The following is a 22138-nucleotide window of genomic DNA, read 5'->3' on the forward strand; positions in this document are numbered from 1 at the left end:
TTATATTATACAGCAGTGACATCACCGCTATCCAGATATCAGTTATATTATACAGCAGTAACATCACCGCTCTCCAGATATCAGTTATATTATACAGCAGTAACATCACCGCTCTCCAGATATCAGTTATATTATACAGCAGTGACATCACCGCTCTCAAGCTATCAGTTATATTATACAGCGGTGACATCACCGCTCTCCAGATGTCAGTTATATTATACAGCGGTGACATCACTGCTCTCCAGATATCGGTTATATCATACAGCAGTGACATCACTACCCTCCAGATATCAGTTATATCATGCGGCAGTGACATCATCGCTCTCCAGATATCAGGTATATTATACAGCAGTGACATCACTGCTCTCCAGATATCAGTTATATTATACAGCAGTAACATCACCGCTCTTCAGATATCAGTTATATTATACAGCAGTGACATCACCGCTCTCCAGATATCAGTTATATTATACAGCAGTGACATCATCACTCTCCAGATATCAGTTATATTATACAGCAGTGACATCAACGCTCTCCAGATATCAGTTATATTATGCAGCAGTGACATCACCGCTCTCCAGGTATCTGTTACATTATATAGTAGTGACATCACCGCTCTCCAGATATCAGTTATATTATACAGCAGTGACATCACCGCTCTCCAGATGTCACTGCTGTATAATATAACTGATATCTGGAGAGCGATGATGTCACTGCTGTATAATATAACTGATATCTGGAGAGCGGTGATGTCACTACTGGTAAATATAACTGATATCTGGAGAGCGGTGATGTCACTGCTGTATAATATAACTGATATCTGGGGAACGGTGATGTCACTGCTGTATAATATAACTGATATCTGGAGAGCGGTGATGTCACTGCTGTTTGATATAACTGATATCTGGAGAGCGGTGATGTTACTGCTGTATAATATAACTGATATCACCGCTCTCCAGATATCAGTTATATCAAACAGCGGTGACATCACCGCTATCCAGATATCAGTTATATTATACAGCAGTGACATCACCGCTCTCCAGGTATCTGTTACATTATATAGTAGTGACATCACCGCTCTCCAGATATCAGTTATATCAAACAGCAGTGACATCACCGCTCTCCAGATATAAGTTATATTATACAGCATTGACATCACCGCTCTCCAGATATCAGTTATATTATACAGCAGTGACATCACCGCTCTCCAGATATCAGTTATGTTATACAGCAGTGACATCACCGCTCTCCAGATATAAGTTATATTATACAGCAGTGACATCACCGCTCTCCAGATATCAGTTATATTATACAGCAGTGACATCACCGCTCTCCAGATATCAGTTATATTATACAGCAGTGACATCACCACTCTCCAGATATCAGTTATATTATACAGCAGTGACATCACCGCTCTCCAGATATCAGTTATATTATACAGCAGTGACATCACCGCTCTCCAGATATCAGTTATATTGTACAGCAGTGACATCACCGCTCTCCAGATATCAGTTATATTTTACAGCAGTGACATCACCGCTCTCCAGATATCAGTTATATTGTACAGCAGTGACATCACCGCTCTCCAGATATCAGTTATATTATATGACATTCTGCTTCTTGGGATCTTTGACCAATTATTTTTTTTGACATTTTCTGGATTTTTGTCTTTTGTTCAGGAACCCCAGAAAGCCTTGCAGAAAAAGAGCGACAACTCTCCACCATGATAACGCAGCTAATAAGCCTCAGAGAGCAGCTCTTGGCCGCACATGATGAGCAGAAAAAGATGGCCGCTTCCCAGATAGAAAAGCAGCGACAGCAAATGGACCTGGCGCGACAGCAGCAAGAACAGGTGAGGGGCTCTGAGGAGAGGTGACAGAGGTGGAGCAAAGTTATCTTGTAGATATCAGTCCTTTTAAATATTGTTGGCTATTAGAAGGTCTCATGTCTACAAGATGACTTGGTATCTCTCCCTGAGAACAGTCACAATATGAGGAAGAGGATGAGTCCAACTGCCCTACAACAGCTTGCCACCCCAAAGCACCCTGTGAAGACTTTAGTATCAGAGTCACATGTCCACCAATAAACCGGATGATATGTAGTATATCACAGGAGTCACATGACCTTCCTGTAACGCCTTATATATACTGCACCACAGAAGTTACATGACCTACCTGTATCCCCTTATATGTAGTGTACCTCAGGAGTCACATGACCTTCCTGTAAACCCATATATGTAGTGTACCTCAGGAGTCACATGACCTTCCTGTAAACCCATATATGTAGTGTACCGCATGAGTAACATGACCTTCCTGCAACACCTTATATGTAGTGTACCGCATGAGTCACATGACCTTCCTGTAACACCTTATATGTAGTGTACCTCTGGAGTCACATGACCTACGTGTAACACCTTATATGTAGTGTACCTCAGGAGTCACATGACCTTCCTGTATCCCCTTATATGTAGTGTACCTCAGGAGTCACATGACCTTCCTGTAACCCTTATATGTAGTGTACCTCAGGAGTCACATGACCTTCCTGTAACCCTTATATGTAGTGTACCTCAGGAGTCACATGACCTTCCTGTAAACCCTTATATGTAGTGAACCTCAGGACTCACATGACCTTCCTGTAACACCTTATATGTAGTGTACCACAAGAGTCCCATGACCTTCCTGTAACCCATTATATGTAGTGTACCACAAGAGTCCCATGAGCTTCCTGTAACCCTTATGTGTAGTGTACCGCAGGAGTCACATGACCTTCCTGTAACCCTTATATGTAGTGTACCTCAGGAGACCCATGACCTTCCTGTAACCCTTATATGTAGTGTACCGCAGGAGTCACATGACCTTCCTGTAACCCATTATATGTAGTGTACCGCAGGAGTCACATGACCTTCCTGTAACCCTTATATGTAGTGTACCGCAGGAGTCACATGACCTTCCTGTAACCCTTATATGTAGTGTACCGCAGGAGTCACATGACCTTCCTGTAACCCATTATATGTAGTGTACCACAAGAGTCGCATGAGCTTCCTGTAACCCATTATATGTAGTGTACCTCAGGAGTCACATGACCTTCCTGTAACCCCTTGTGTGTAGTGTACCGCAGGAGTCACATGACCTTCCTGTAAACCCTTATATGTAGTGTACCTCAGGAGTCACATGACCTTCCTGTAACCCTTATATGTAGTGTACCGCAGGAGTCACATGACCTTCCTGTAAACCCTTATATGTAGTGTACCTCAGGAGTCACATGACCTTCCTGTATCCCCTTATATGTAGTGTACCTCAGGAGTCACATGACCTTCCTGTAACCCATTATATGTAGTGTACCACAAGAGTCGCATGAGCTTCCTGTAACCCTTATGTGTAGTGTACCGCAGGAGTCACATGACCTTCCTGTAACCCATTATATGTAGTGTACCTCAGGAGTCACATGACCTTCCTGTAACCCATTATATGTAGTGTACCACAAGAGTCGCATGAGCTTCCTGTAACCCTTATGTGTAGTGTACCGCAGGAGTCACATGACCTTCCTGTAACCCCTTATATGTAGTGTACCACAGGAGTCACATGACCTTCCTGTAACCCTTATATGTAGTGTACCACAGGAGACCCATGACCTTCCTGTAACCCATTATATGTAGTGTACCGCAGGAGTCACATAACCTTCCTGTAACCCTTTATATGTAATGTACCGCAGGAGTCACATGACCTTCCTGTAACCCTTATATGTAGTGTACCGCAGGAGTCACATGACCTTCCTGTAACCCTTATATGTAGTGTAGCGCAGGAGTCACATGACCTTCCTGTAACCCCTTATATGTAGTGTACCTCAGGAGTCACATGACCTTCCTGTAGCCCATTATATGTAGTGTACCACAGGAGTCACATGACCTTCCTGTAAACCCTTATATGTAGTGTACCTCAGGAGTCACATGACCTTCCTGTAACCCATTATATGTAGTGTACCTCAGGAGTCACATGACCTTCCTGTAACACCTTATATGTAGTTACCCGCAGGAGTCACTGGACCTTCCTGTAAACTCTTATATGTAGTGCACCTCAGGAGTCACATGACCTTCCTGTAAACCCATATATGTAGTGTACCTCAAGAGTGACATGACCTTCCTGTAACCCATTATATGTAGTGTACCACAGGAGTCACATGACCTTCCTGTAACCCTTATACGTAGTGTACCTCAGGAGTCACATGACCTTCCTGTAACCCATTATATGTAGTGTACCACAGGAGTCACATGACCTTCCTGTAACCCTTATATGTAGTGTACCGCAGGAGTCACATGACCTTCCTGTAACCCTTATATGTAGTGTACCGCAGGAGTCACATGACCTTCCTGTAACCCCTTATATGTAGTGTACCTCAGGAGGCACATGACCTTCCTTTAAACCCTTATATGTAGTGTACCTCAGGAGTCACATGACCTTCCTGTAACCCATTATATGTAGTGTACCGCAGGAGTCACATGACCTTCCTGTAACCCATTATATGTAGTGTACCTCAGGAGTCACATGACCTTCCTGTAAACCCTTATATGTAGTGTACCGCAGGAGTCACATGACCTTCCTGTAACCCCTTATATGTAGTGTACTCCAGGAGTCACATGACCTTCCTGTAACCCCCTTATATGTAGTGTCCTCCAGGAGTCACATGACCTTCCTGTAAACCCTTATATGTAGTGTACCTCAGGAGACACATGACCTTCCTGTAACCCATTATATGTAGTGTACCTCAGGAGTCACATGACCTTCCTGTAACCCCTTATATGTAGTGTACCTCAGGAGTCACATGACCTTCCTGTAAACCCTTATATGTAGTGTACCTCAGGAGTCACATGACCTTCCTGTAACCCATTATATGTAGTGTACCACAGGAGTCACATGACCTTCCTGTAACCCTTTATATGTAGTGTACCTCAGGAGTCGCATGACCTTCCTGTAAACCCTTATATGTAGTGTACCACAGGAGTCACCTGACCTTCCTGTAAACCCTTCTATGTAGTGTACCTCAGGAGTCACATGACCTTCCTGTAACACCTTGTGTGTAGTGTACCGCTGAAGTCACATGACCTTCCTGTAACACCTTGTGTGTAGTGTACCGCTGGAGTCACATGACCTTCTTGTAACCCCTTATATGTAGTGAACCGCAGGAGTCACATGACCTTCCTGTAACACCTTATATGTAGTGTACCGCAGGAGTCACATGACCTTCCTGTAACCCCTTATATGTATTGTACCGCAGGAGTCACATGACCTTCCTGTAAACCCTTATATGTAGTGTACCGCAGGAGTCACATGACCTTCCTGTAACCCTTATATGTAGTGCACCTCAGGAGTCACATGACCTTCCTGTAAACCCTTCTATGTAGTATACCTCAGGAGTCACATGACCTTCCTGTAACACCTTGTGTGTAGTGTACCGCTGAAGTCACATGACCTTCCTGTAACACCTTGTGTGTAGTGTACCGCTGGAGTCACATGACCTTCTTGTAACCCCTTATATGTAGTGAACCGCAGGAGTCACATGACCTTCCTGTAACACCTTATATGTAGTGTACCGCAGGAGTCACATGACCTTCCTGTAACCCCTTATATGTAGTGTACCGCAGGGGTCACATGACCTTCCTGTAAACCCTTATATGTAGTGTATCGCAGGAGTCACATGACCTTCCTGTAACCCTTATATGTAGTGCACCTCAGGAGTCACATGACCTTCCTGTAAACCCTTTTATGTAGTGTACCGTAGGAGTCACATGACCTTCCTGTAAACCCTTCTATGTAGTGTACCTCAGGAGTCACATGACCTTTCTGGAAACCCTTCTATGTAGTGTACCTCAGGAGTCACATGACCCTCCCGTAAAGACTTATATGTAGTGTACCTCAGGAGTCGCATGACCTTCCTGTAACACCTTAAATGTAGTGTACCGCAGGAGTCACATGACCTTCTTGTAACCCGTTATATGTAGTGAACCGCAGGAGTCACATGACCTACCAGTAACTTATTGTATGTTTTGTACCTCAGGAGTCACATGACCTTCTGTAACCCCTTATATGTAGTGTACTGCAGGAGTCACATGACCTTCCTGTAACCCCTTATATGTAGTGTATCGCAGGAGTCACATGACCTTCCTGTAACCCTTATATGTAGTGCACCTCAGGAGTCACATGACCTTCCTGTAAACCCTTTTATGTAGTGTACCGTAGGAGTCACATGACCTTCCTGTAAACCCTTCTATGTAGTGTACCTCAGGAGTCACATGACCTTTCTGGAAACCCTTCTATGTAGTGTACCTCAGGAGTCGCATGACCTTCCTGTAACACCTTAAATGTAGTGTACCGCAGGAGTCACATGACCTTCTTGTAACCCGTTATATGTAGTGAACCGCAGGAGTCACATGACCTACCAGTAACTTATTGTATGTTTTGTACCTCAGGAGTCACATGACCTTCTGTAACCCCTTATATGTAGTGTACTGCAGGAGTCACATGACCTTCCTGTAACCCCTTATATGTAGTGTATCGCAGGAGTCACATGACCTTCCTGTAACCCTTATATGTAGTGCACCTCAGGAGTCACATGACCTTCCTGTAAACCCTTTTATGTAGTGTACCGTAGGAGTCACATGACCTTCCTGTAAACCCTTCTATGTAGTGTACCTCAGGAGTCACATGACCTTTCTGGAAACCCTTCTATGTAGTGTACCTCAGGAGTCACATGACCCTCCCGTAAAGACTTATATGTAGTGTACCTCAGGAGTCGCATGACCTTCCTGTAACACCTTATATGTAGTGTACCGCAGGAGTCACATGACCTTCTTGTAACCCGTTATATGTAGTGAACCGCAGGAGTCACATGACCTACCAGTAACTTATTGTATGTTTTGTACCTCAGGAGTCACATGACCTTCTGTAACCCCTTATATGTAGTGTACTGCAGGAGTCACATGACCTTCCTGTAACCCCTTATATGTAGTGTACTGCAGGAGTCACATGACCTTCCTGTAACCCGTTATATGTAGTGTACCTCAGGAGTCACATGACCTTCCTGTAGCCCATTATATGTAGTGTACCACAGGAGTCACATGACCTTCCTGTAAACCCTTATATGTAGTGTACCGCAGGAGTCACATAACCTTCCTGTAACACATTGTGTGTAGTGTACCGCAGGAGTCACATGACCGTCCTGTAAACCCATATATGTAGTGCACCACAAGAGTCACATGACCTTCCTGTAAACCCTTATATGTAGTGTACCTTAGGAGTCACATGACCTTCCTGTAACCCTTATATGTAGTGTACCTCAGGAGTCACATGACCTTCCTGAAACCCATTGTGTGTAGTGTACCGCAGGAGTCACATGACCTTCCTGTAACACCTTATATGTAGTTACCCGCAGGAGTCACAGGACCTTCCTGTAAACTCTTATATGTAGTGCACCTCAGGAGTCACATGACCTTCCTGTAAACCCATATATGTAGTGTACCACAAGAGTCACATGACCTTCCTGTAACCCATTATATGTAGTGTACCACAGGAGTCACATGACCTTCCTGTAACCCTTATACGTAGTGTACCTCAGGAGTCACATGACCTTCCTGTAACCCATTATATGTAGTGTACCACAGGAGTCACATGACCTTCCTGTAACCCTTATATGTAGTGTACCGCAGGAGTCACATGACCTTCCAGTAACCCTTATATGTAGTATACCGCAGGAGTCACATGACTTTCCTGTAACCCCTTATATGTAGTGTACCTCAGGAGTCACATGACCTTCCTGTAGACCCTTATATGTAGTGTACCTCAGGAGTCACATGACCTTCCTGTAACCCATTATATGTAGTGTACCTCAGAAGTCACATGACCTTCCTGTAACCCATTATATGTAGTGTACCACAGGAGTCACATGACCTTCCTGTAACCCTTTATATGTAGTGTACCTCAGGAGTCGCAAGACCTTCCTGTAAACCCTTATATGTAGTGTACCTCAGGAGTCACATGACCTTCCTGTAAACCCTTATATGTAGTGCACCTCAGGAGTCACATGACCTTCCTGTAACCCTTATATGTAGTGTACCGCAGGAGTCACATGACCTTCCTGTAACACCTTATATGTAGTTACCCGCAGGAGTCACAGGACCTTCCTGTAAACTCTTATATGTAGTGCACCTCAGGAGTCACATGACCTTCCTGTAAACCCATATATGTAGTGTACCACAAGAGTCACATGACCTTCCTGTAACCCATTATATGTAGTGTACCACAGGAGTCACATGACCTTCCTGTAACCCTTATACGTAGTGTACCGCAGGAGTCACATGACTTTCCTGTAACCCCTTATATGTAGTGTACCTCAGGAGTCACATGACCTTCCTGTAAACCCTTCTATGTAGTGTACCGCAGGAGTCACATGACCTTCCTGTAACCCTTATATGTAGTGTACCGCAGGAGTCACATGACCTTCCTGTAACACCTTGTGTGTAGTGTACCTCAGGAGTCACATGACCTTCCTGTAACCCATTATATGTAGTGTACCTCAGAAGTCACATGACCTTCCTGTAACCCTTATATGTAGTGTACCGCAAGAGTCCCATGACCTTCCTGTAAACCCTTATATGTAGTGTACCTCAGGAGTCACATGACCTTCCTGTAACCCATTATATGTAGTGTACCTCAGAAGTCACATGACCTTCCTGTAACCCATTATATGTAGTGTACCACAGGAGTCACATGACCTTCCTGTAACCCTTTATATGTAGTGTACCTCAGGAGTCGCATGACCTTCCTGTAAACCCTTATATGTAGTGTACCTCAGGAGTCACATGACCTTCCTGTAAACCCTTATATGTAGTGCACCTCAGGAGTCACATGACCTTCCTGTAAACCTTTATATGTAGTGTTCCGCAGGAGTCACATGACCTTCCTGTAAACCCTTATATGTAGTGTACCACAGGAGTCACCTGACCTTCCTGTAAACCCTTCTATGTAGTGTACCTCAGGAGTCACATGACCTTCCTGTAACACCTTGTGTGTAGTGTACCGCTGAAGTCACATGACCTTCCTGTAACACCTTGTGTGTAGTGTACCGCTGGAGTCATATGACCTTCTTGTAACCCCTTATATGTAGTGAACCGCAGGAGTCACATGACCTTCCTGTAACACCTTATATGTAGTGTACCGCAGGAGTCACATGACCTTCCTGTAACCCCTTATATGTAGTGTACCGCAGGAGTCACATGACCTTCCTGTAAACCCTTATATGTAGTGTACCGCAGGAGTCACATGACCTTCCTGTAACCCTTATATGTAGTGCACCTCAGGAGTCACATGACCTTCCTGTAAACCCTTATATGTAGTGTACCACAGGAGTCACCTGACCTTCCTGTAAACCCTTCTATGTAGTGTACCTCAGGAGTCACATGACCTTCCTGTAACACCTTGTGTGTAGTGTACCGCTGAAGTCACATGACCTTCCTGTAACACCTTGTGTGTAGTGTACCGCTGGAGTCACATGACCTTCTTGTAACCCCTTATATGTAGTGAACCGCAGGAGTCACATGACCTTCCTGTAACACCTTATATGTAGTGTACCGCAGGAGTCACATGACCTTCCTGTAACCCCTTATATGTAGTGTACCGCAGGAGTCACATGACCTTCCTGTAAACCCTTATATGTAGTGTACCGCAGGAGTCACATGACCTTCCTGTAACCCTTATATGTAGTGCACCTCAGGAGTCACATGACCTTCCTGTAAACCCTTTTATGTAGTGTACCTCAGGAGTCACATGACCCTCCCGTAAAGACTTATATGTAGTGTACCTCAGGAGTCACATGACCTTCCTGTAAACCCTTATATGTAGTGTACCTCAGTAGTCACATGACCTTCCTGTAAACCCATATATGTAGTGTGCCTCAGGAGTCACATGACCTTCCTGTAACCTATTGTATGTAGTGTACAGCAGGAGTCACATGACCTTCCTGTAAACCATTATATGTAGTGCACCGCAGGAGTCACATGACCTTCCTGTAAACCCGTATATGTAGTGTACCTCAGGAGTCACATGACCTTCCTGTAACACCTTATATGTAGTGTACCACAGGAGTCACATGACCTTCCTGTAACCCTTATATGTAGTGTACCACGAGTCACATGACCATCCTGTAACACCTTATATGTAGTGTACCTCAGGAGTCACATGACCTTCCTGTAACCCTTATATGTAGTGTACCGCAGGAGTCACATGACCTTCCTGTAACACCTTATATGTAGTGTACCACAGGAGTCACATGACCTTCCTGTAACCCTTATATGTAGTGTACCGCAGGAGTCACATGACCTTCCTGTAACCCTTATATGTAGTGTACCGCAGGAGTCACATGACCTTCCTGTAACCCTTATATGTAGTGTACCGCAGGAGTCACATGACCTTCCTGTAACACCTTATATGTAGTGTACCTCAGGAGTCACATGACCATCCTGTAACACCTTATATGTAGTGTACCTCAGGAGTCACATGACCATCCTGTAACACCTTATATGTAGTGTACCACAGGAGTCACCTGACCTTCCTGTAACCCATTATATGTAGTGTTCCGCAGGAGTCACATGACCTTCCTGTAAACCCTTATATGTAGTGTACCTCAGGGGCCACATGACCTTCCTGTAACCCTTATATGTAGTGTACCTCAGTAGTCACATGACCTTCCTGTAACCCCTTATATGTAGTGTACCTCAGGAGTCACATGACCTTCCTGTAACACCTTATATGTAGTGTACCTCAGGAGTCACATGACCATCCTGTAACCCTTATATGTAGTGCACCACAGGAGTCACATGACCTTCCTGTAACCCTTATATGTAGTGTACCGCAGGAGTCACATGACCTTCCTGTAACCCTTATATGTAGTGTACCTCAGGAGACCCATGACCTTCCTGTAACCCATTATATGTAGTGTACCGCAGGAGTCACATAACCTTCCTGTAACCCTTTATATGTAGTGTACCGCAGGAGTCACATGACCTTCCTGTTAACCCTTATATGTAGTGTACCGCAGGAGTCACATGACCTTCCTGTAAACCCTTCTATGTAGTGTACCACAGCAGTCACCTGACCTTCCTGTAACACCTTGTGTGTAGTGTACCGCAGGAGTCACATGACCTTCTTGTAACCCGTTATATATAGTGAACCTCAGGAGTCACATGACCTTCCTGTAACCCCTTATATGTAGTGTACCGCAGGAGTCACATGACCTTCCTGTAACCTATTATATGTAGTGTACCTCAGGAGGCACATGACCTTCCTGTAACCCCTTATATGTAGTGTACCGCAGGAGTCACATGACCTTCCTGTAACCTATTATATGTAGTGTACCGCAGGAGTCACATGACCTACCAGTAACTTATTGTATGTTTTGTACCTCAGGAGTCACATGACCTTCCTGTAACCCCTTATATGTAGTGTACTGCAGGAGTCACATGACCTTCCTGTAACACCTTATATGTAGTGTACCGCAGGAGTCACATGAGCTTCATAAAACCCATTATATGCCGTGCACCTCTGGGGTCACATGACCTTCCTGTAACCCATTGTATGTATTGTACAGTAGGAGTCACATGACCTTCCTGTAACCCCTTATATGTAGTGTACCTCAGGAGTCACATGACCTTCCTGTAACGCCTTATATGCCGTGTACCGAGGGGGTCCTGTGATTATGTGTGAACTGGGACTGAATGGACCTTGTGTACGAATTCCTCTCCAATTGCTGGAAAAAGGGTTAACTCATAAATGAGGGCGCCGCTCCGCCACCATCCCCTCCCGTCAATCTTTCCCTTTTTGTCTTTTCGCTTCCTTTTCATCTCTGCAAACCTCCAAGAGCAGAAGACGAGGAGCGTTCCCCGATCTCTTATGGGAAACCAAATCTATAGGGCTGATATTTAATTCGTGCACCGCGTGTCCCGCCAACAACAATGCCTGCAAACAGCGGACCCCTGAGCATTACATCACACAGACCTCAAATTAATGTGCATTTTTTAAGAATCTGACATTATTACCAGAATTATCTTTTAATTTAAAAAGTATTTTAGCGTTGGGCGCGCTCCGCTGCCTCTAATGAGATCCCACGTAACCGGGCGACAGGATGTGTCCACGTGCGGCAAGTCGGCGGCTGATCCCCCAATGAGGGAGTGGAGGAGCCAGGATGTCGTCCCGGCATCCAGAGAGGATCCAGTAATTAACTATTGACACTTGTGAATAAGCCAGCACAAATTAATCCTGACACATTTGCAGACGAGCGATATCTCACCGCGAACGCTTCGTAATTATATCTCAAAATGAAAATTAAATGACACTTAAAGCGCGGTTGTTATGCTCAATGAAGCGCGCATGCAGCCCATCCCACAGGCAAATAATGAGCAGGAGATGAAGCACATGATGGCGAGGAGGCGGCAGCCGCCACTCCAGTACCACGGGGCGGGGGTCAGCGGTCAGCGCCTTTAATGGGATCAATAAGATGAGATTTACTAGTACTAGTGCCCAATCCGAGTGCTGCGCCGCTCCATCAAATGCTTCTTGCGTCTCTGACACCAGCTCACAGTAGCGCTACTTGATAAATATGGCGAATACACTAGTACTCAGACCCTGCCCACATTTTTTGGCACAAACAAATATTCCTTAAAAACTGATAATTTTGCTTCATTGGAGCGCTAATTATAGGAGCGGCTGATATCACATACATGAGGTTATATCAGTACTGGAGCGTTATAAGAGGAGCAGCTGATATCACACATATGGTGTCTCTGGAGGTTATATTAGTACTGGAGCGTTATAAGAGGAGCTGCTGATATCACATATATGATGTCTAGGGGTTATATCAGTACTGGAGCGTTATAAGAGGAGGGCCTGATATCACATATATGATGTATCTGGAGGTTATATCAGTACTGGAGTGTCATAAGAGGAGGGCCTGATATCACATATATGATTTCTCTGAAGGTTATATCACTGCTAGAGCGTAGTAAGAGCAGCGGCTGATATCACATATATAATGTCTCTGGAGGTTATATCAGTACTGGAGCGTTATAAGAGCAGCGGCTGATATCACATATATAATGTCTCTGGAGGTTATATCAGTACTGGAACATTATAAGAGGAGCAGCTGATATCACATATATCATGTCTCTGGTGGTTATATCAGTATTGGAGCGTTATAAGAGAAGGGCCTGATATCACATATATGATGTCTCTGGAGGTTATATACCTGCTGGAGCGTTATAAGAGAAGGGGCTGATATTACATATATGATGTCAAGAAGTTATATTAGTACTGGAGCGTTAAAAGAGGAGCGGCTGATATCACATATGTGATGTTTCTGGACATTCTATCAGTTCTGGAGCGTTGTAAGAGTAGCGGCTGATATCACATATATGATGTATCTGGAGATTATATCAGTATTGGAGCATTATAAGAGGAGGGGCTGATGTCACATATATGATATCTCTGTGGGTTATATCACTACTGAAGCGTTATAAGAGGAGCCGCTGATATCACATATGTGATGTTTCTGGACATTCTATCAGTTCTGGAGCGTTGTAAGAGTAGCGGCTAATATCACATATATGATGTCTCTGGAGGTTATATCACTGCTGGAGCGTTATAAGAGAAGGGGCTGATATCACATGTATGTAGTTTCTGGAGGTTATATCTGTACTGGAGAGTTATAAGAGCAGGGGCTGATGTCACATATATGATGTCTCTGGAGGTTATATCACTGCTGGAGCGTTATAAGAGAAGGTGCTGATATCACATATATGATGTCTCTGGAGGTTATATCAATACTGGAACATTATAAGAGGAGTGGCTGATATTACATATATGATGTGTGGGGGTTATATCAGTACTGGAGTGTTACAAGAGGAGCTGCTGATATCACATATATGATGTCTTTGGAGGTTATATCAGTACAGGAGCGTTATAAGAGGAGCTGCTGATATCACATATATGATGTCTGGAGGTTATATCACTGCTGGAGCGTTATAAGATGAGTAACTGATATTGCATATATGATGTCTCTGGAGGTTATATCACTGCTCGAGCATTATAACAATAGGGGCTGATATCACATATATGATGTGTCTAGAGGTTATATCAGTACTGGAGTGTTATAAGAGGAGGGGCTGATATCACATATATGATATCTCTGAAGGTTATATCAGTACTGGAGCGTTATAAGAGGAGCGGCTGATATCACATAAATGATGTCTCTGGGGATTATATCAGTACTGGGGCGTTATAAGAGGAGCGACTGATATCACATATATGATGTCTCTAGAGGTTATATCAGTACTGGAGCGTTATAGGAGGAGTGGCTGATATCACATATATGATGTCTCTGGAGGTTATACCAGTACTGGAGCGTTATAAGAGGAGTAGCTGATATCACATATATGATGTCTCTGGAGGTTATATCAGTACTGGAGTGTTATAAGAGGAGGGGCTGATATCACATATATGATATCTCTGAAGGTTATATCAGTACTGGAGCGTTATAAGAGGAGCGGCTGATATCACATATATGATGTCTCTGGGGATTATATCAGTACTGGGGCGTTATAAGAGGAGCGGCTGATATCACATATATGATGTCTTTAGAGGTTATATCAGTACTGGAGCATTATAAGACTGTTGGTACATGTAAAACGGCTGTTAAAATGCTTCGGAAGTGATATAACCTCCAGCGACATCATGTGAGTCACTTTAGTTATAATGGTCCTGCATTGTTATATTTCATGGACTGTGGCCCTTTAAAGGTGTTATATGAGGGCAGTTGTGTAGCGGCGTTAATCCATGTACATCTTTCTCTTTGCATCTGGCTGTAAACGGCTGACACGGCCCTTTCAGCCGGCGCTGGGCGCTCGCCAGTGACTGCATCTACCCGGACGGTCCATCTCATTCACTGGCGGGGTGGCGGGTCACATTTGTATCTCCAGTAACTAACCAACAACTGGAAATGAAGCTGAAATAAATGGTGATCAGGAGGCTGTAGCCGTAATGGCCGGCGGTTACATGAGTGTACAATGTGTCTGATTAAGCCTTCTGTTCTACCTATACAGATTGCACGACAGCAGCAGCAGCTCCTGCAGCAGCAGCACAAGATCAACATCCTGCAGCAGCAGATCCAGGTCTGTGTCCGCAGATATGGGGTGTGGGGGGTATGGAGCCTTTATATATGTGCCAGAGTCTATAGATGTTCTTGTAGTGGGCATACAATTTGTAATTGTTAGATACTAGTGATATCACTGAGAATGCCACCTATGCATCACTAGAGAGCAGCGGTGACATCCTTGAGAATTCCACCTATCCATGACTAGAGAGCAGCGGTGACATCACTGAGAATGCTGCCTATTCATCACTAGAGAGCAGCAGTGACCTCACTGATTATACCGCCTATCCATGACTAGAGAGCAGCGGTGACATCACTAAAAATGCTGCCTATCCATCACTATAGAGCAGCGGTGACATCACTGGGAATGCCGCCTATCTATCACTAGAGAGCAGCAGTGACATCACTGAGAATGCCGCCTATCCATCACTAGAGAGCAGCCGTGACATCACTGAGAATGCTGCATATCCATCACTAGAAAGCAGCGGTGGCATCACTGAGAATGCTGCCTATCCATCACTAGGGAGCAGCGGTGACATCACTGAGAATGCCGCCTATCTATCACTAGGGAGCAGCGGTGACATCACTGAGAATGCCGCCTATACATCACTAGAGAGGAGCGGTGACATCACTGAGAATGCTGCCTATCCATCACTAGAGAGCAGCGGTGACATCACTGAGAATGCCGCCTATCTATCACTAGAGAGCAGCGGTGACATCACTGAGAATGCCGCCTATCCATCACTAGAGAGCAGCGGTGACATTACTGAGAATGCCGCCTATCCTTCACTAGAGAGCAGCAGTGACATCACATGAATGCCGCCTATCCATCACTAGAGAGCAGCGGTGATATCACTGAGAATGCCGCCCATCCATCACTAGAGAGCAGCTGTGACATCACTGAGAATAGTGCCTATCCATCACTAGAGAGCAGTGGTGACATCACTGGGAATACTGCTTATCTATCACTAGAGACCGGCGGTGACATCACAGAGAATGCCACCTATCCATCAGTAGAGAGCAGCTGTAATATCACTAATAATGCCGCCTATCCATCACTAGAGAGCAGCGTTGACATCACTGAGAATACTGCCTATCCATGACTAGAGAACAGTGGTGACATAACTGAGAATGCCGCCTATCCATCACTAGAGAGCAGCGGAGACATCACTGAGAATACTGCCTATCCATGACTAGAGAACAGTGGTGACATCACTGAGAATACCGCCTATCCATGACTAGAGAGCAGCGGTGACATCACTGAGAATGCCGTCTATACATCACTAGAGAGGAGCGGTGACATCACTGAGATTGCCGCCTATCCATCGCTAGAGAGCAGCGGTGACATCACTGAGAATGCTGCCTATCTATCACTAGAGAGCAGCAGTGACATCACTGAGAATGCCGCCTATCTATCACTAGAGAGCAGAGGTGACATCACTGAATTTGCCCCATATCCATATGACCTCATTTTTCTCATCTGTCCTTTAGAACGACCTCCCTGTTATCTTGCAGTCATGTTTTGGTCGTTCCTTGCCTTTGATGAGGCGTCACTGTTGGTCGCGGTATAAATGATAACATAATGTAATATAACATGTTAAGGAGTTAATGTGTTGGATGATGATGATTGTAACTGTATCAAATGTGCGCCGCAGTCAGACAGGATTGGCGCAGTACATGGTACTTACCCTCTTGTATTGTGGTAATTACCTATTATTGAAGAGGGGAAAAAATCATTGCCATAGCAACGGTCTTCACCCGACTAATGCATACGGATTCTGTTACATGGATTAGGCTAAAAATAATACCGCCCCAAACACCCATGGACCGTACCTGACCGCGTAGACGGAAGATTGAGGCAAAAAATACTGAAATCACCAGAAATAATAATACCGCAGATTCTGTACAGCGAGGTATATTTAAGTATTTTATTTAGTATAGTGGTGCGAACCGCGGGCCGGCGGCCTGCGGCGCTGCGGAGCAAGATTTATACAGATTAGCTGGTAATCTGACATTTTTATTATTTATATATAAGACTGGAGGGAGAGAAGCTCTCTGGAGCCCATCGAGAAGATGTCTCCGATCATCAATAATGAAGAGGTAGCCTATCCATCTATCTATCTATACATCCATCCATCCATCTGTCTATCTATCTATCTATCTATCTATCTATCTCATATCTATCTATCTATCTATCTATCTATCTATCTATCTATCTATCTATCCATCCATCCATCTATGTCCTATCTATCTATCTATCTCCTATCTATCTATCTATCTATCTATCTATCTATCTATCTATCTATCTATCTACATAGATAGATATGAGATAGGAGATAGATATGAGATAGATATGAGATAGATGGATAGAAGATTGATAAATAGATAGATATGAGATAGATAATTAGAAGATGGATAGATAGATAGAAGATGGATAGATAGATAGATAGAAGATGAATAGATAGATAAATAGATAGATATGAGATAGATAGATAGAAGATGGATAGATAGATATGAGATAGGAGACAGATAGTATATAGATAGATAATAGATAGATAGATATAAGATAGATAAAAGATAAATATGAGATAGATAGTGTGTATATATATATATATATATATATATATCTACTATCTATCTCATATCTATATTTTATCTATCTCATATCTATCTATCTATTATCTATCTATATACTATCTGTCTCCTATCTCATATCTATCTATGTATCTATCCATCTTCTATCTATCTATCTCATATCTATTTATCCATCTATCCATCTTCTATCTATCTATCTATCTATCTATCTATCTATCTATCTATCTATCTATCTATCTATCTCATATCTATCTATTTATCTATCCATCTTCTATCTATCTATCTATATATCTGTCCCATATGTATCTATCTATCTCATACCTATCTATTCATCTATCCATCTTCTATCTATCTATTTATCTATCCATTATCTATCTATCTATTTATCTATCTATCTATCTATCTATCTCATATCTATCTGTCTTATCTCCATCTATCTATCTCACATCTATCTGTCTATCTATCTATCTCACATCTATCTATCTATCTCACATCCATCTATCTATCTATCTATCTATCTATCTATCTATCTCACATCTATCTATCTATCTCACATCTATCTATCTATCTCACATCTATCTATCTATCTCATATCTATCTATCTATCTCATATCTATCTATCTATCCATCTTCTATCTATCTCGTATCTATTTATCCATCTATCCATCTTCTATTTATCTATCTATCTATCTATCTCATATCTATCTATTTATCTATCCATCTTCCATCTATCTATCTATCTATCTGTCTCATATCTATCTATCTATCTATCTATCTATCTCATACCTATCTATTCATCTATCCATCTTCTATCTATTTATCTATCCATTATCTATCTATCTCATATCTATCTGTCTATCTATCTGTCTTATCTCCATCTATCTATCTCACATCTATCTATCTATCTCATATCTATCTATCTGTCTATCTCACACCTATCTATCTATCTCACATCTATCTATCTCATATCTATCTATCTATCTATCTGTCTCATATCTATCTATCTATCTCATACCTATCTATTCATCTATCCATCTTCTATCTATCTATGTATGCATTATCTATCTATCTATCTATCTCATATCTATCTATCTATCTATCTATCTCATACCTATCTATTCATCTATCCATCTTCTATCTATCTATCTATCTATCTATCTCATATCCATCTGTCTATCTGTCTTATCTCCATCTATCTATCTCACATCTATCTATCTATTTATCTCATATCTATCTATCTATTTCATACCTATCTATTCATCTATCCATCTTCTATCTATCTATTTATCTATCCATTATCTATCTATCTATCTATCTATCTATCTATCTATCTATCTATCTCATATCTATCTGTCTATCTATCTGTCTTATCTCCATCTATCTATCTATTTATCTCATATCTATCTGTCTATCTGTCTTATCTCCATCTATCTATCTCACATCTATCTATCTATCTGTCTCATATCTATCTATCTATCTATCTATCTATCTATCTATCTATCTATCTATCTCATACCTATCTATTCATCTATCCATCTTCTATCTATCTATCTATCCATTATCTATCTATCTCATATCTATGTGTCTATCTATCTGTCTTATCTCTATCTATCTATCTCATATCTATGTGTCTATCTATCTCATACCTATCTTTTCATCTATCCATCTTCTATCTATCTATCTGTCTCATATCTATCTATCTATCTATCTCATACCTATCTATTCATCTATCCATCTTCTATCTATCTATCTATTTATCTATCCATTATCTATCTATCTATCTCATATCTATGTGTCTATCTATCTGTCTTATATCTATCTATCTATCTATCTCATATCTATGTGTCTATCTATCTGTCTTATCTCACATCTATCTATCCATCTCCTATCTATCTATCTAACTATCTAATATCTATCTATCTCATATCTATCTATCTATCTCATATCTATCTCATATCTATCTCATATCTATCTATCTATCTCATATCTATTTATCTCACATCTATCTATCTATCTCACATCTATCTATCTATCTCATATCTGTCTATCTCATATCTATCTATCTTCTATCTATCTATGTATCTATCTATCTATCTATCTATCTATCTCATATCTATCTGTCTGTCTATCTCACATCTATCTATCTATCTCACATCTATCTAGCTATCTCATATTTATCTATCTTCTATCTATGTATCTGTCTATCTATGTATCTATCTATCTATCTCATATCTATCTATCTATCTATCTATCTATCTATCTATCTCATATCTATCTCATATCTATCTATCTCATATCTATCTATCTCATATCTTTCTATCTATCTATCTATCTCATATCTATCTATCTATCTATCTATCTATCTCCTATCTATCTGTCTCCATGTCTATCTATCTTTCTGTCTCATATCTATCTCCTATCTATCTATCTATCTATCTATCTATCTATCTATCTATCTATCTATCTCCTATCTATCTATCTATCTCCTATCTCCTATCTATCTCCTATCTATCTGTCTCCATGTCTATCTATCTATCTATTTATCTCATATCTATCTATCTCATATCTATCTATCTCATATCTATCTGTCTCTCTATCTATCTATCTCATATCTATCTATCTATCTATCTATCTATCTATCTATCTATCTATCTATCTGTCTCTCTATCTATCTCCATCTATCCATCCATCTTTCGGTTGTCAGTGTCTGAGTGTCTCTGATAGTTAATAATAGAAGAGCTAACGATCTGTAATAAAGGCTCGGGATGAGCGGCAGACAGAAAAAAGCTCTCAGATCTTTGGTCTTTATTCATGTGATTAAACACTAGACATTGAAGTGTTCGAGCTCTGAACAAGGACTGTGTATAGTGGGAGCGTGTCGGAGATCAGCAGTAATTACGCTCCACATTAGCCCCGTGTCCGCCATGACCCGCCTAATTAATTTTTTGCTGGGATAATAATAGTAGAAATATATTTAAAGATTCGCTTCATCATTAAGTGTCTAATTGACCTCCAATCTTCGAGCTGGACCTCTCATTTATAGCTGAGAGCAGCATCTAATCAGAGGCCCTCAACAGTACTACTACTCCTACTCTGCAGAAAGGGATAAGTAGGAGCTTCACGGTGCTACTACATTTGCTCCATACAGGGAACTGCATGGTACTACTATTCCTGCTGTACACAGAGATAAATGATATCTACACAGTACTACTACTCCTACTCTACACAGAATTACCACTCCTGCTCTGAACACAGGGGTAGTGGGAGCTGCACAGAACTACTATTCTTGTTCTATATTCTGGGATATGTGAGGATTCAGCCCAGTGCAGAGGGGAGCTCGGAGGAGGATTCAGCCCAGTGCAGAGGGGAGCTCGGAGGAGGATTCAGCCCAGTGCAGAGGGGAGCTCGGAGGAGGATTCAGCCCAATGCAGAGGGAAGCTCGGAGGAGGATTCAGCGCAGTGCAGAGGGAAGCTTGGAGGATGATTCAGCCTAGTGCAGAGGGGAGCTCGGAGGAGGATTCAGCCCAATGCAGAGGGGAGCTCGGAGGAGGATTCAGCCCAGTGCAGAGGGGAGCTCGGGGGAGGATTCAGCCCAGTGCAGAGGGGAGCTCGGAGGAGGATTCAGCCCAGTGCAGAGGGGAGCTCGGAGGAGGATTCAGCCCAATGCAGGAGGGAGCTCGGAGGAGGATTCAGCCCAGTGCAGAGGGGAGCTCGGAGGAGGATTCAGCCCAGTGCAGAGGGGAGCTCGGAGGAGGATTCAGCCCAGTGCAGAGGGGAGCTCGGAGGAGGATTCAGCCCAGTGCAGAGGGGAGCTCGGAGGAGGATTCAGCCCAGTGCAGAGGGGAGCTCGGAGGAGGATTCAGCCCAGTGCAGGGGGCAGCTCGGAGGAGGATTCAGCGGAGTGCAGAGGGGAGCTCGGAGGAGGATTCAGCGCAGTGCAGAGGGAAGCTTGGAGGATGATTCAGCCCAGTGCAGAGGGGTGTTCGGAGGAGGATTCAGCCCAATGCAGAGGGGAGCTCGGAGGAGGATTCAGCCCAATGCAGAGGGAAGCTCGGAGGAGGATTCAGCGCAGTGCAGAGGGGAGCTCGGAGGAGGATTCAGCCCAGTGCAGAGGGGAGCTCGGAGGAGGATTCAGCCCAGTGCAGAGGGGAGCTCGGAGGAGGATTCAGCCCAGTGCAGAGGGGAGCTCGGAGGAGGATTCAGCCCAGTGCAGAGGGGAGCTCGGAGGAGAATTCACCCCAGTGCAGAGGGGAGCTCGGAGGAGGATTCAGCCCAGTGCAGAGGGGAGCTCGGAGGAGGATTCAGCCCAGTGCAGAGGGGAGCTCGGAGGAGGATTCAGCCCAGTGCAGAGGGG

At 43.1% G+C, this 22138-nt stretch overlaps 1 protein-coding gene across 7 annotated transcripts in view; it reads left to right on the forward strand.

Annotated features, from left to right (window-relative positions):
- The window catches only part of SOX6 (SRY-box transcription factor 6), a 461372-nt gene that overhangs the window by 278460 nt on the left and 160774 nt on the right, over positions 1-22138 (forward strand). For all 7 annotated transcript variants that reach the window (XM_066583692.1, XM_066583696.1, XM_066583695.1 and 4 more), the window contains exons 7-8: positions 1680-1852; positions 15140-15208. In XM_066583692.1, coding sequence (XP_066439789.1) covers positions 1680-1852; positions 15140-15208 — 242 coding nt within the window. The remainder of the gene's footprint in view (positions 1-1679; positions 1853-15139; positions 15209-22138) is intronic.

This window comes from Eleutherodactylus coqui, chromosome 11 (genome assembly GCF_035609145.1).
Source record: "Eleutherodactylus coqui strain aEleCoq1 chromosome 11, aEleCoq1.hap1, whole genome shotgun sequence".
Lineage (NCBI taxonomy): Eukaryota > Metazoa > Chordata > Amphibia > Anura > Eleutherodactylidae > Eleutherodactylus > Eleutherodactylus coqui.